At 41.8% G+C, this 13,386-nt stretch overlaps 1 protein-coding gene across 1 annotated transcript; it reads right to left on the reverse strand.

Annotated features, from left to right (window-relative positions):
* Positions 1-9,808: 9,808 nt before the first annotated feature.
* pou3f2b (POU class 3 homeobox 2b) lies at positions 9,809-11,311 on the reverse strand. The gene has a single exon (XM_034175436.1). The coding sequence runs from the start codon at positions 11,167-11,169 to the stop codon at positions 10,033-10,035; it is 1,137 nt and encodes a 378-aa protein (XP_034031327.1). The 5' UTR covers positions 11,170-11,311; the 3' UTR covers positions 9,809-10,032.
* Between the last annotated feature and the right edge of the window lie 2,075 nt (positions 11,312-13,386).

The raw sequence follows: 13,386 nt of genomic DNA on the forward strand, positions 1-13,386 counted from the left end.
ACAAAATGAGAAAAAAAAATTCCAGGAAATCACATTGTAGGATTTTTAAAGAATTCATTTGTAAATTATGGTGGAAAATAAGTATTTGGTGATCCACAAACAAGCAAGATTTCTGGCTCTCACAGACCTGTAACTTCTTCTTTAAGAAGTTCTTCTGTCCTCCACCTGTTACCTGTATTAATGGCACCTGTTGTAACTCGTTATCTGTATAAAAGACACCTGTCCACAGCCTCAAACAGTCAGACTCCAAACTCAACCATGGCCAAGACCAAAGAGCTGTCGAAGGACACCAGGAAGAACATTGTAGACCTGCACCAGGCTGGGAAGAGTGAATCTACAATAGTCAAGCAGGTTGGTGTGAATAAATCAACTGTGGGAGCAACTGTAAGAAAATGGAAGACATACAAGACCATTGATAATCTTCCTCGATCTGGGTCTCCACACAAGATGTCATCCCGTGGGGTCAAAATGATCATGAGAACGGTGAAGAAAAATCCCAGAACTACACGGAGGGATCTGATGAATGACCTGCAGAGAGCTGGGACCAAAGTAACAAAGGCTACACACTACGCAGAGAGGGACTCAAATCCTGCAGTGCCAGGTGTGTCCCCCTGCTTAAGACAGTCCATGTCCAGGCCCGTCTGAAGTTTGCCAGAGAACATTTGGATGATCCAGAAGAGGACTGGGAGAATATCATGTGGTCAGATGAAACCAGAATAGAACTTTTTGGTAAAAACTCAGCTTGTCGTGTTTGGAGGAAGAAGAATGCTGAGTTGCATTCCAAGAACACCATAATCTACTGTGAAGCATGGGGGTGGAAACATCATGCTTTGGGGCTGTTTTTCTGCAAAGGGGACAGGACGACTGATCCGTGTTAAGGGAAGAATGAACGTGGCCATGTATCATGAGATTTTAAGCCAAAACCTCCTTCCATCAGTGAGAGCATTGAAGATGCAACGTGGCTGGGTCTTCCAGCATGACAATGATCCCAAACGCACCGCTCAGGCAATGAAGGAGTGGCTCCGTAAAAAGCATTTCAAGGTCCTGGAGTGGCCAAGCCAGTCTCCAGACCTCAACCCCATAGAAAATTAGTTGAGGGAGTTGAAAGTCCATATTGCCCAGTGACAGCCCCAAAAACATCACTGCTTTAGAGGAGATCTGCATGGAGGAATGGACCAAAATACCAGCTACAGTGTGTGCAAACCTGGTGAAGACTTACAGGAAACCTTTGACCTCTGTCATTGCCAACAAAGATTATGTTACAAAGTATTGAGTTGAACTTTTGTTATTGACCAAATACTTATTTTCCACCATAATTTACAAATAAATTCTTTAAAAATCCTACAATGTGATTTCCTGGATTTTTTTTTTTCTCATTTTGTCTCTCATAGTTGAAGCGTACCTATGATGAAAATTACAGACCTCTCTCATCTTTCTAAGTAGGAGAACTTGCACAATCAGGGACTGACTAAATACTTTTTTGCCTCACTGTTGATATGCAGCCAATATGGCCCTAACCCTAACCCTCAATTCTGTGACTATTATGTGTGAGCTCAAAAATAACCTTTAAATTACCTTGACCTTCATGCATGACCTTGACTTTGACTTTAAATCAATCTGCAACTGTTATAAATTGTATCAGCATTCCAATTTCACTGAAATAATGTGTTCATTTGTAATCCTAGGTGCTCTCATTCAGATGTTACATTTTCATGGTATTGGATGGCAGCCATCTTCAATTTCTGGGTCATAATGATGTAATAATGTCTAAATGATGTCAGCATCAGAATCCTCATGGTCACCTAACCCAAAATGGGTGTCTTCTTTCATGATTCTAGGTGTTCTGTGCAAAAGGTAATTTTTGAAAATGGCGCCGGTGGCCATCTTGGATTTGACCTTCTTGTAAAAAATGCTGGAATTTTTGGGAGGAACCTGCGGGCTAAATTTTTGATAAAAGGCCCATAGAAGTCAAATCAATCTTCAAAACAAGCTCGCCAGAGAATGGTCACGGAACTGACGTTCTTGACCGTACTAAAATCTGGTCATTTTTAACCAAATGAGTTAAAAATATCCTGAACTTGAACTGATAGAACACGTACCTCAGCCAAGAGCCAGGAACCTGTTAGTTTATCTACCAAGACTTCAATTTCAAAAATTATTTCATTTTATTTTATTTGTATTTCACTTATTTATATAACGCTGCCTGAAGGTGCTTCAGATGAGTAAGCTCTAACGTTACCAGCTCCCCTGAACAAGAGCACAGGAGACACTGGGAAGAAAAAAAACTCCCTCTGATAATAATGAGGTCCCAAAGTCTGGGATGAGCTGATCAACCCACATGGTGAGGACATAGAGGGGCTGACACACTGCCTGACTGATTATCTTCTGTGCAGATGTGACCAACCAAGACTGTCCACTTTTCACACCAATAACAAACCATCCGTCATGCAGGAAGTCAATGCTGTCCTCAACAGGAAGAAGGCCACCTTCAGAAGCAGAGACATGGAGGCGATGAAGGCAGCACAGTGGGAGGTGAAACAATGCTTGAGAGAAGCAAATCACAGCTACAGGAGAAAAATGGAGCAGAAGCTGAAAGAAAACATGAAGGAGGTCTGAGATGGTGTGAAAACCATCACAGGCTATAACACAAAGACCAGAGACAAGGGGGGCAACGGAGAGGATGAGCAAACAACTTTTTCAACTGGTTCAACCAATCCATGCCCCCGACCCTCTCCCTCACTACAGACATCTGTCCTTCTTCCCTCAGCACACCTCCCCCCAGACATCACAGCAGCAGCCCCTTCCTCCTCCTCCCCCACCTCAACACAACCTCCTCCATACATCACTGTGGATCAGGTCAGAGGACAGCTGAGGAAGCTTCATCCCAGGAAAGCGGCAGGCCCAGACAAGGTGTGTCCCCGACTACTGAAGACTTGTGCCACCAAACTGGGACAACTGCTACAACGTATCTTCAACCTTAGCCTGCAGGTAGGGAGAGCGCCCACCCTCTGGAAGATGTCATGCATTGTTCCAGTTCCTAAGAAGAACCGGCCTAGTGAGCCAAATGACTTCCGACCAGTGGCACTCACTTCACACCTGAAGACGTCAGTGTGGCTCTTCCTCGGCTTCCTCAAACCCCAAGTGCAACACGCCCAAAACTGTCTTCAGTTTGCTTATCGGGCAGGTGTTGGTGTGGAGGATGCCATCCTGTACCTGCTTACACAGAGTCCACTCACACCTGGATAAGGGAAACTGCACAGTGAGGATTCTCTTCCTGGATTCTTGAGTGCTTTCAAAACCATCCGGCTCCTTGTGCTTCAGGAGAAACTGAACAGGATGCGAGTGGACCCCTGCCTGGTCACTTGGATCTCCAGCTACCTCACTGACAAGCCGCATTATGTCAGGCTGAAGGACACCACATCTGACACTGTGATCAGCAGTACCGGAGCACCCCAGGGCATGGTGCTGGCCCTTCTTCCCTTCAACCTATACACCTCGGACTTCTGCTGCAACTCTGAGGTGTGACACATCCAGAACTTCAAAGATGACTCAGCCATTGTTGGATGCATCAGTGATGACAGAGAGGAGGAGGACAGGAGCCTAGTGAGGGACTTTGCTGCCCTGTGTCACACAAGCCATCTACAGCTCAAGACAAAGGGAAGTGGGAAGTCCAGACCAAGTCCATGACCAGTTCTAATTGAGGGAGCTTAAGGTGGAGGCTGTGGAAGTACCTCAGGCTGTGGCTGGACAGCAAACTGGACTGGACAACCCACACCAACCACCTGTACAGGAAGGGACAACTCTGCTGGAACCTACATTTTCCAGAGGGAGTCTTCCCAAGTGATCAGTAAATCTGATCTAATCTAACCCTTGAGCAGACCAGACTCAGAGAGTGACCCACAGCTTTGGCCATTCTGACAGATACAAGGTTTTTACAAAACTTACAAGAATTTCTTAAACAGAAAACACAGAAAAAACAAACCACGTCATGTGGTTGTGATGTCATGAGGCACATAAAAATAAATAAATAAATACTGCAAAACGTTTGAAGCAGAGTCAGCGTCACTACCATCATCTCTTTCTCCCTAAAACCACCAACACCCCAAAATAATCTATCAAATTCCATCCATTTAAACCATCTTTTATGCACTCAGACACACATTGTCACATAAACTCCGCCCTCCTCCTCACTCCATCTTGTTTGCTGAAGACACATTCTGGATTAAGGTTGTGAGGTTTTTGACATTTTGGGGATGATCTGGGTCCTGAGACTTTTTTCTCCTCACTTTTTAAACTATTCAACATGAAGCATTTTTAGCTGTGGCGGTGCAGCGACTTGCTCCGCATTGTGTTGTTATTGACTCCTCCCACTCACGACTCTGGACTTGAACTCATGACCTCTGTATGGGAGGCGGATGCTCTGACCAGTCGGCTAAAACCCTGAATGACCAGAGTGTCCTTTGGTTGTGGGCGGAGTGAGGCCTCTTGACTACCACATGTACAGCGCCTCCTGCTGGCCTCCATCACAGCTGCATTATTCGCTTTTTATGTTATGGTCTAACAGCTCCTCTGTCCTTTTTGCTGGACAGACAGGCGTCCTGCAGCAGACTGCTTTAGAACAACAACAACAACAAAACCCCTGACGCGGTTGAACATCGGTATCGTGACGGAGAAGGATTGAGATCGATCGAACTTTGATCTTGATTTTTCCAACCCCCTCAGCGATGAGAGGAGAAGAAATGGAAAAAGACACTTCAGAGTGTTTGTGAACCTTCATTAGAAACTGATTTAACCATCAAACGTCATCCGGTAACGTCACGGGCAGAAACTCTCTGCAGCTGCATTTACAGTGCTGAGAAAAACTGAGTGGAACATCTTTGACATGACTTCACATGATCTTCCAAAAGTAGACCATTTTCTGGATTAGATTTTATAACAGAATCCAGCCCTTAAAATGGGTTTAAAACAGTCATGTTCAATAAGCAGTTTGCAGTGGATTTGAGATAAGCAACATTAATGATGGTTGTTTTTAAAAACACAGTTTTTTTTTTTCTTCCTGATCAAACTCTACTTTATGGAATATGGCATGAATATGTTCTGAATTCAGCTGATTGTAGTTCACACAGGTTAAATCTCTCAAAGCCGTGCTTTTATTTCTGTGTCTGGGTCTCGAGTTCTTCACATGTACACAAACTGCAAAGTGCTTCACTCCAAATATTGTCTTTTTGAGTAAATCTTTTCATTTTATGCCAGACTGCAAAACTGGACAAATCAAATGTAATTACATGTCCACGTCTGAAATAAACAAATATTTAACATTTGCAAATCAATATTTCACTGGCTTGTCAATTTCAAACTTGTCAATTTGTTGTGATTTGGCGCTATATAAAAAAATTGATTGATTGATTGATTGATTGATTGATTGATTTCACATAATGATCTAATGTCTGGAGTGTTTTTACAAACGTTCCTCTTTTCTGCATCGATTTCATCTTTCTGAAAATTTTGGATTTTTTTTTTTTTTGATCAGTTAAGTTTTTACTTTGGGCAAAACTGTCTGCAGGACATGATGGTGTCACTAGATGGCGGTAGAGGACCAACGATCCTCTCCTACATTTCTGGGATTTTTTTTTTTTTTTTTTTTAAGGAGGCGCTATTAATTGCGTCAGCAGGAGAGCGCGTGAACGACACGAGCACTGCGCACTTTGGATTCGTGTGTGCGCAAAGTCAGAGCGCGTTTAGTTTGAGGTCACGAGGTCAGAACAAACAAAAAGAATAAATTCACCTTGAACGCAATAAATACAAACATCTCACTTTGTAACATTAGTAAGAACTAAATATTTAATATCAGAATCTGATTAGGAGTAAGAAATAAGTAATAACGTTTTTATGATTCTTTATATACATTATTTTAAGATACATTAAGCTCTTGGTTTTTTATTTGATCAGGCTGATCTTTAAGATGAATTAGTTAGCAGAGTAATAAATTATTTTGATTCATCATTCAATTCTCTCTCTCGCTCTCACACACACACACACACACACACGCATGCACTTAGTGAGATGAGGGTTCAGTGTGTTTTCTTTACTGTTCTATGTGCTCTTCACAGCTAAAAAAGTGACAGTAAAATGTCATAAACTGAGTTTAATTTGGTTTTAAAATGATTTACACCAAACACGTGCCCACACTGTAAAACTCAGTGAATTAGTTGAATTCAAACCATTTCAGGAAACCGATTGCCTTAAACCATTTGAGTTTGCCAGCTTATATAAAATAATTTTCAAAAATTTAATTGTTAAAGTTTTAGTAACTTAACAATTTATAGTTAATTAAACTTTTGTAAATCTAGTTTATGTTTTTCATTAAAAAGTGACAAATTTCTGCCTAAAAAAATTGCATTATGTTTTGGATTAGATTTTTTGATGCATTCTTTGGTTTACTTGTCGACTCTGCGTTGTGTTGTTATGACTCCGCCCATTCACTCCCCTCGGGATGCCAACTCACAATCTCCGGCATGGAAGTCTGACTCTCTAACCAGAAGGCTAAAACCCAGGGCTCTGGCCTTGTGATCAGAGAATCCTTTAGAGCTGTTGGGAGTGAGGTTTACTAACTACATCTGCACAGCGACACCTGCTGGTCTCTGTTTCATAAACACAATTAAAATGAATGAATGGAATGCACTGGAAATACATCACCAACACTTAAATGTGCCGAAACTTTAAATGCACTTAAAGGAACTGAGTTGTTATGACAACAATTCATTTTTGAGTTAGTTTAATTAATAGAAATGAGTGACTATAACTTTTTTAAAGTTTGAGTTACATTAACTTAATTATTGTATTAAAATGGACTGTTTGGTTTAGTTGAAAACTAAATGTCAATGAATTCTAAAGCAGATTTCATGTTTTTAAATGTTTCTAAACCAATAATAAACACAATTTAAGCTTGTTAAATTGAGTTTGAACTGTTGGATTCAAAAGGACAATAAATGTGTTTCAACAGCTTGTAAACACACGTTTGAAGCTTTTGAATATGATTTTATCTTGTTTTTCCACTTTTGCAACAATACTAAATTTCACAGGCTGAATTTGACAATCTGGTTTTTAAATGGTTCAGATCAGGGGTGAGCTCAGCTTGGGTGGTGGTGGATAAGTGGTTAGTGTCTGGTTCAAACTCCACCCCTGCCACATTTCTCCATGTAATGTGGAGTTGCATCAGGAAGGTCATCTGGCATAAAACTTGTGCCAAATCAACATGCAGATGCACCGTGGAGCTGCTGTGACGACACCAAGTGGAAAACAACGGAGCAGCCGAAGGGACTCATTAGATCAGACGTGAACGCAGTCTGAGATCAGCTGATTTGAAATGCTGAATATGTTTGAATATGTTGTAAAATCCAGCAAATGGTTTACTATTCCCAACTTTTTGTTTGCCAATGTAATGATTACTAGGTACATTTTTTTTTATCAATTAATCGATAATGAAAGTAATTGTGTAGTTGCAGTCATTTTGATTAGTAAACAACCTATAAGATTGATCAATTATTGATTTCACACTGGTACTGAGGGGTTTCCAGCACATCAAAATGAAAAAAAAAATGCATTGGTGCAAATACAAAATGTAAATAATATTTTGACATGTTTGTTGCTGTAAGCAGGAAAACACTCAAAAAAATATAAATGTATAATATAATATAAATGTAAAAATATAAATAAATTGCACTTTGGCTTTGAACTCCCAAATAAAAAGAATTTAAATGTATTGAAGAGATGGTGGTACAAATATCACACTACAGGTGGCTCAGTTGAAGAAATATTATACTAAAGAGTCTTAGAAGTTCTTTAAAAATTGAACCACAGCGCACAACAGTGCAATAAATATAGTAATAGCATTCCATCTTTAAATTACTCAAAAATATGCTGCAATAAATGCATCCTTTGTGTTTTTGATATTTACGTATTATGAATTTGAGAATGTGAAACCATTAGGCTGTGCTGCTTTTCTTTTTTTTTTTTTTTTTAAGATTGCTGTTTTGAACTGTCTTTGTCTCCACATATTAAACTTAAATTTTGGACCCTCTGCAGCCCTTCAGATGGCCGCTGTTAGACCTCGGACGCCACTTTGGAAACCCTCTATCTTGCGTATGGAGCTGATATGATTTAGTGAAATCCGAACGAATCTTTTCCGTTTGTTTGCTCCAGTGAAGATAAACCACATGCAGTCCGCACGTTGGGAAAAAAAAGCTGTTTAATATCAACCCCAGTATTTAAAAATGTGCAAGTCCGTTGTTCATGTAAGAGATGTTCTACTCCAAGTTCATCCAGTGATTAGACATAGCCCACACCCCCCTGCAAACCAACAAAACCAACAAAACAACAAACAAACAAATAGAACCAAACAAGAAAACACCGTCGGATTGCTACAGATCTACAGCCGCAAGGAATTATGGGTCTGATCGATTCATTAAAGCTACTCTGGAGAGATTTCAAGAATGATTTTTATGCAGGATTCACAAAAATGCTGTTTCCCAATTTAAACAAAAAAATTAAATAAAAAATGGTTTGTTTTTTGCGTACAACAGAAGCTATACGGAGAAAAGATGTATGTACATTTAACTGTGGCAATCCGCTGAAAGAATCCAACAAACGTCCTCTTTCCTCCCTACAAATTATATTTATCGCCTCTATAAAAGCCATCATAAAATAATTACAATCTCGATAAGAAAAATAAAAATGTCTGCGAGCAAAATCTCCCGTCAATAAAAACGTCTGATGAAGAAGAAAATGGCTGAAATGAATTTAAAATAGCAGTTCACAATATTAATGGTAGTAGTAATAATTTTGATCTTATGCTGTATTTTTTTAAAATAATAGTTTTCAAAAACACGCCAACTATTATGAGCCTAATCAACGTTTGGACAACCCACTAAAATATTATAAATCGATTAGAATGGAAAACTATATTTTGGGACGCAATGTCAAAGAGGACATTAAATTGCAAAATAATATTCTTTAGACAATGTATTCTATTTATTTTTAATTGCCCAAATAAAAGGCGCCAGAAAACAAATATATTAAACACCAAACTGCGTTAAATGGCGCAAATAGACAAAGCGGCTGTCTGTGACTCAAACTGGATTCTGTATGATTAAAATAATAATAATAATAATGATAATGAAAAAAGTGCCCCAGTGACGAAGAAAAAGAATGAACACATGACTTTTTAAGTTTTACATTATTTACAAAAATGGGCGTAAATTTTCTGAGGTGGTGACGTCTTTTTATTTTATTTTATTTTATTTTTTATTTCTGTACCTCGTCCTGTTGTGGAAAAGTGCCAGAAAATTCGATCAAAGCGTCACGGAGCCGTTAGTGGAGAGAGGAAAATATTTAACCAATGAAAATATAAGCGACCTTTTATTACGAGGGAGGTCACTGTAAATTTAACACACCACCGTTAATCAGGCCAAATATGAAAGTAATAATGAGGATAACAATAATAATAATAATAATAGTGACTAAATGGCCTGCAGTGGGTTTGAAAGGTTCCTGGCTGACAGATGGGACTCGGGCGATGCTCACCTCCAGCTGGGCTCCACTGGACCCTTTGCTGGCCTCCAGTTTACGCCATTAAAGTAGCTCCTCCGCCCCGCCACCCTTCAGCCAGCCGACAGCGCAGAACGCACAAAACTCAGCGCCGCGCTTTCATTTTACGCACAGGAATACGTGGCGTGTCTGAACCATCAGGCAGGTTTGTCTATCTAAAACACGGTTCCACCTCCTCTTTCGACGCCTCCTCCCTTTTTTTTCGTCATCTAGAATTCAACAATAGGGGCTACACCTAAAAACTGCGCCGTCTGGAGTCACAGTGCTGGGCTTGTATCCTCTGGAGTCTTCTCTCCTGATTTATTCTGAAACATATTCACTGCAGATCCCTCTGCAATCTAATATACATAAAACAGCCAATGTATAGAGTTCAGTGATTTATATATATAAATAAAAAGGAGTCCTGGAGGAGCACCCCAGCAGAGTTCATTGGACCGGGGTCTGGACCCCGTGGTGCGGCGGCGTGTCTCCGTACACATCCTCGCTCCCCGGCACCGCTCCTCCGGGGGGCGTCATGCGTTTCTCCTTCTGTCTCCTGTTACAAAACCAAACCCTGACCACTTCTTTCTCCAGGTGTAGACTGTCCGCCAGTGTGATTATTTCCGACGCCGCCGGTTTTGGGCACTTCAAAAAATGGCTCTCCAAAGCTCCTTTTACGCTCACCTCGATCGAAGTCCGTTTTTTCCTTTTCCTGCCCTGCGCCGCGATTTTGTCCAGGCTGGTCGGGCTGCCGGAGGTGGAGTCCGCCTCCTCCAGCCACTTGTTCAACAGAGGCTTCAGCTTGCACATGTTTTTGAAGCTGAGCTGCAGGGCCTCGAACCTGCATATGGTGGTCTGCGAAAACACATTTCCGTACAGGGTCCCCAGGGCGAGTCCCACGTCCGCCTGAGTGAAGCCCAGCTTGATTCTGCGCTGCTTGAACTGCTTGGCGAACTGCTCCAAGTCGTCCGAGGTCGGCGTGTCCTCGTCCGAGTGGTCGTGGTGGCTCTGCGGCCGGTGCTGGTGCTGGGACGCGGGGTGCTCGCTGAGGTGCGGGCTGTGGTGCTCGTCGTGACCGTCTCTGAGGTTGTGGTGGTGCAGCCCCCCCTGGCCGCTGCCCGGGATCAGCCCGTTGACGCTGAAGCCCGGCTGCGAGTAAATCAGGCTCTGGCCGTTGGTGCTCGCCATGCTCGGGATGTGCGCCGCGGTGGTGGTTCTCCAAGCCCGGGCGTCGTGGTGGTTCGCGTGCGTCTGGTGCACCAAGTGGGGCGGCCGCGACTGGTGCTGCAGGTTGCTGCTGGAGTTGTGCATGTCGTCCCGCGCGCCCTGCACCGCGGGTTTGATGTCCTGCTCAGTGCCGAGCGGGCTGGTGGACCACGGCGCTGCCTCTCCGTGGGACAGCGCCGTGATCCACTGGTGCGCGTGGCTGAGCGTGTGGCTGTTGCTCTGCAGCGGGTAGTCGCCCTGCAACAGGCTCTGCGCGTCCCGGTACGCTGTGGCTTGCTGCATGCCGCCGGGCTCCGAGTGCGCGATGGATGCGCTGGAGGTGAGGATGCTGTAGTGGTTAGACGCTGCGGTGGCCATGACGCTCGGAGCCGGACTGGTCGCTCTGATTACAGGAAGGTCGCATTTGATAGATCCGCTGCTGCCCACAGGCGGCTCTCAGGCGCTCTGCCAAGTGGACGCCGAGGCGCACCTGGACTCGGCCCCGCCTACGCCGCCCATTGGACGCCGACAGATGATGGACGTGGTTGCTACGGGTAACGGCGCGGCGATTGGCTCCCGCGAAGCCTCCACAAACATCACTGTCTTCGTGCAGAGGCGCGAGCGAGCGGAGGCTCCGGTGGACGCGGAGAACCGAAGCGCAGCGCGGGCAGAGGGAGCAGCGGGCACCGGATCAGCACCGTCGTCATCATCGGCGCTGTATATCTGTTCTTACCGACACGTGAGGTAAATACCGACACACCGACAACAAACGGCCGCTTTGAACACGTGCAGCGTTACTGTTGAATGCGTGATTTTTTTTTTTTTTTTTTTTGGTCAAAATACAAGAAAAAAATGCTACTGCTGGAGGCAGCAGGGCTCGTTGGTATTCTTGCAGAGATGCTGTATCGATTTGTCTTATTATATTATTGTATACAACATTTTCGTTACTGCATTTAGAACAGTGACCATCAATTAACATTTCGTTTATTTCTGACATGCAGTCGATTTTTTTTTTTTTTCTGGCCGAAAATGTAACATAAAGTGTTATTTAAAGCGTAAAATCACCCGTGGGCACGCAGTGTGGATTAAACCGCCCAGAGCTGCAGGAGAAATAATCTTAATATCATTAAAAATGTCACCAAGCTGCAAAACGCATAACGTGGACACTGTTGAAACAAATCAGATTTATTAATGGAAAAAAAAAGATCTTGTATCAGAATGGTAATCAGTTAAACTGGATGTTGTTGGCATTGAACTTTAGGTGTGTGTGTGTGTGTGTGCGTGCGTGCGTGCTTAGATTCACATTACTTTAAAAAGTGGCAGCGTTTTAAACTGCTGTTTCTTCAAGTTGTTAATGACAATCACCTTCCATCTTTTAAACACTGAGACATGTTCGAAAAGTGTCAGTGACCTAAAAATTAGGCACACCTCTACACGTAAAGACGAAAAACAAATCAACACCATTTATATACACGATTTTACTTCTTCATATATGTAAAAGGGAGACAAAATATTAGAAACACCTTTAAACACCCAAAACAAAAACAAATGACACAAGCAATCGACGTCAAATACTTAAATATATGCAGAAGTGTGAGAGTGGGCTGCAGCACCCATGGAATATATATATATATATATATATATATATATATATATATATGTGTGTGTGTGTGTGTGTGTGTGTGTGTGTGTGTGTGTGTGTGTGTGTGTGTGTATAGAGAGAGATTTAAAAAGCTGTTTTTTCATGTAAAATAATTTAGACCTTGTGAAAATTAGAATATTTTATTAGATCTCATGTATAATTAAAAGTCAAAATTTTCCATGCAAAATAGCAACAAATAATAAAATGATGTTCTTTAATCATAATGTGTAAACATCTATATTGTCTAAATGAAGTTACAAATATTGTTGTAGTCTTTTGCTGTTTTTATTGATTGATTTGATTGAACTTTTCTATCTATTGGATACTTTCTTGTATCTGTTCTCTGACTCATCAAACTCCACATGCTGTGAAACACTTCAGTTATATTCAACCATGTATGCAGATATGCGATTGAATCAGTTGTTTTCATTTTGAGGTTAAAGAACATTTTAAGAAAGTGCAATGAATTTACAAATTTTTATCATTATTTAATGTAAAAAAAAAATTCAGGGTAACTTTTGTGTATAAGCTCACAGAGTGCCGTGCTCATGGAGGTGCAATTTTTTTTATCCACCTGGTAATTTGTAGCTTTTTTTTTTTTTTTTGGAACATCATTTATTGGACAGTTCTCTCACAAGGTGTCTGTAAAGTCTGGATTCGTTTCAGCACTTTGGGTTGGGTTGAATTCTAATGAGCAGGTGTGCCTATAGTTTTAGGGACACCAAGTTTATTTTCCAGGCAAAACTAGTCAATAAATTTCTTGACGCAAACTGCAACATTTCATTCCATAAATTCAGCAAATCAACTTATACAGTGAGTGAACAAACTGCTTGGGGCTACGGTCTCTTTTCAAATAATATTATTCAACATAAAAATAATCTAAATCAATTACACAAATGTTCCTTAAATCCACTGTTTGATGCGGTAAATGTTTGGTTTCAGCTCTGCTTAAG

The sequence above is a fragment of the Thalassophryne amazonica genome, chromosome 7, assembly GCF_902500255.1.
Source record: "Thalassophryne amazonica chromosome 7, fThaAma1.1, whole genome shotgun sequence".
Taxonomy (NCBI): Eukaryota; Metazoa; Chordata; class Actinopteri; order Batrachoidiformes; family Batrachoididae; genus Thalassophryne; species Thalassophryne amazonica.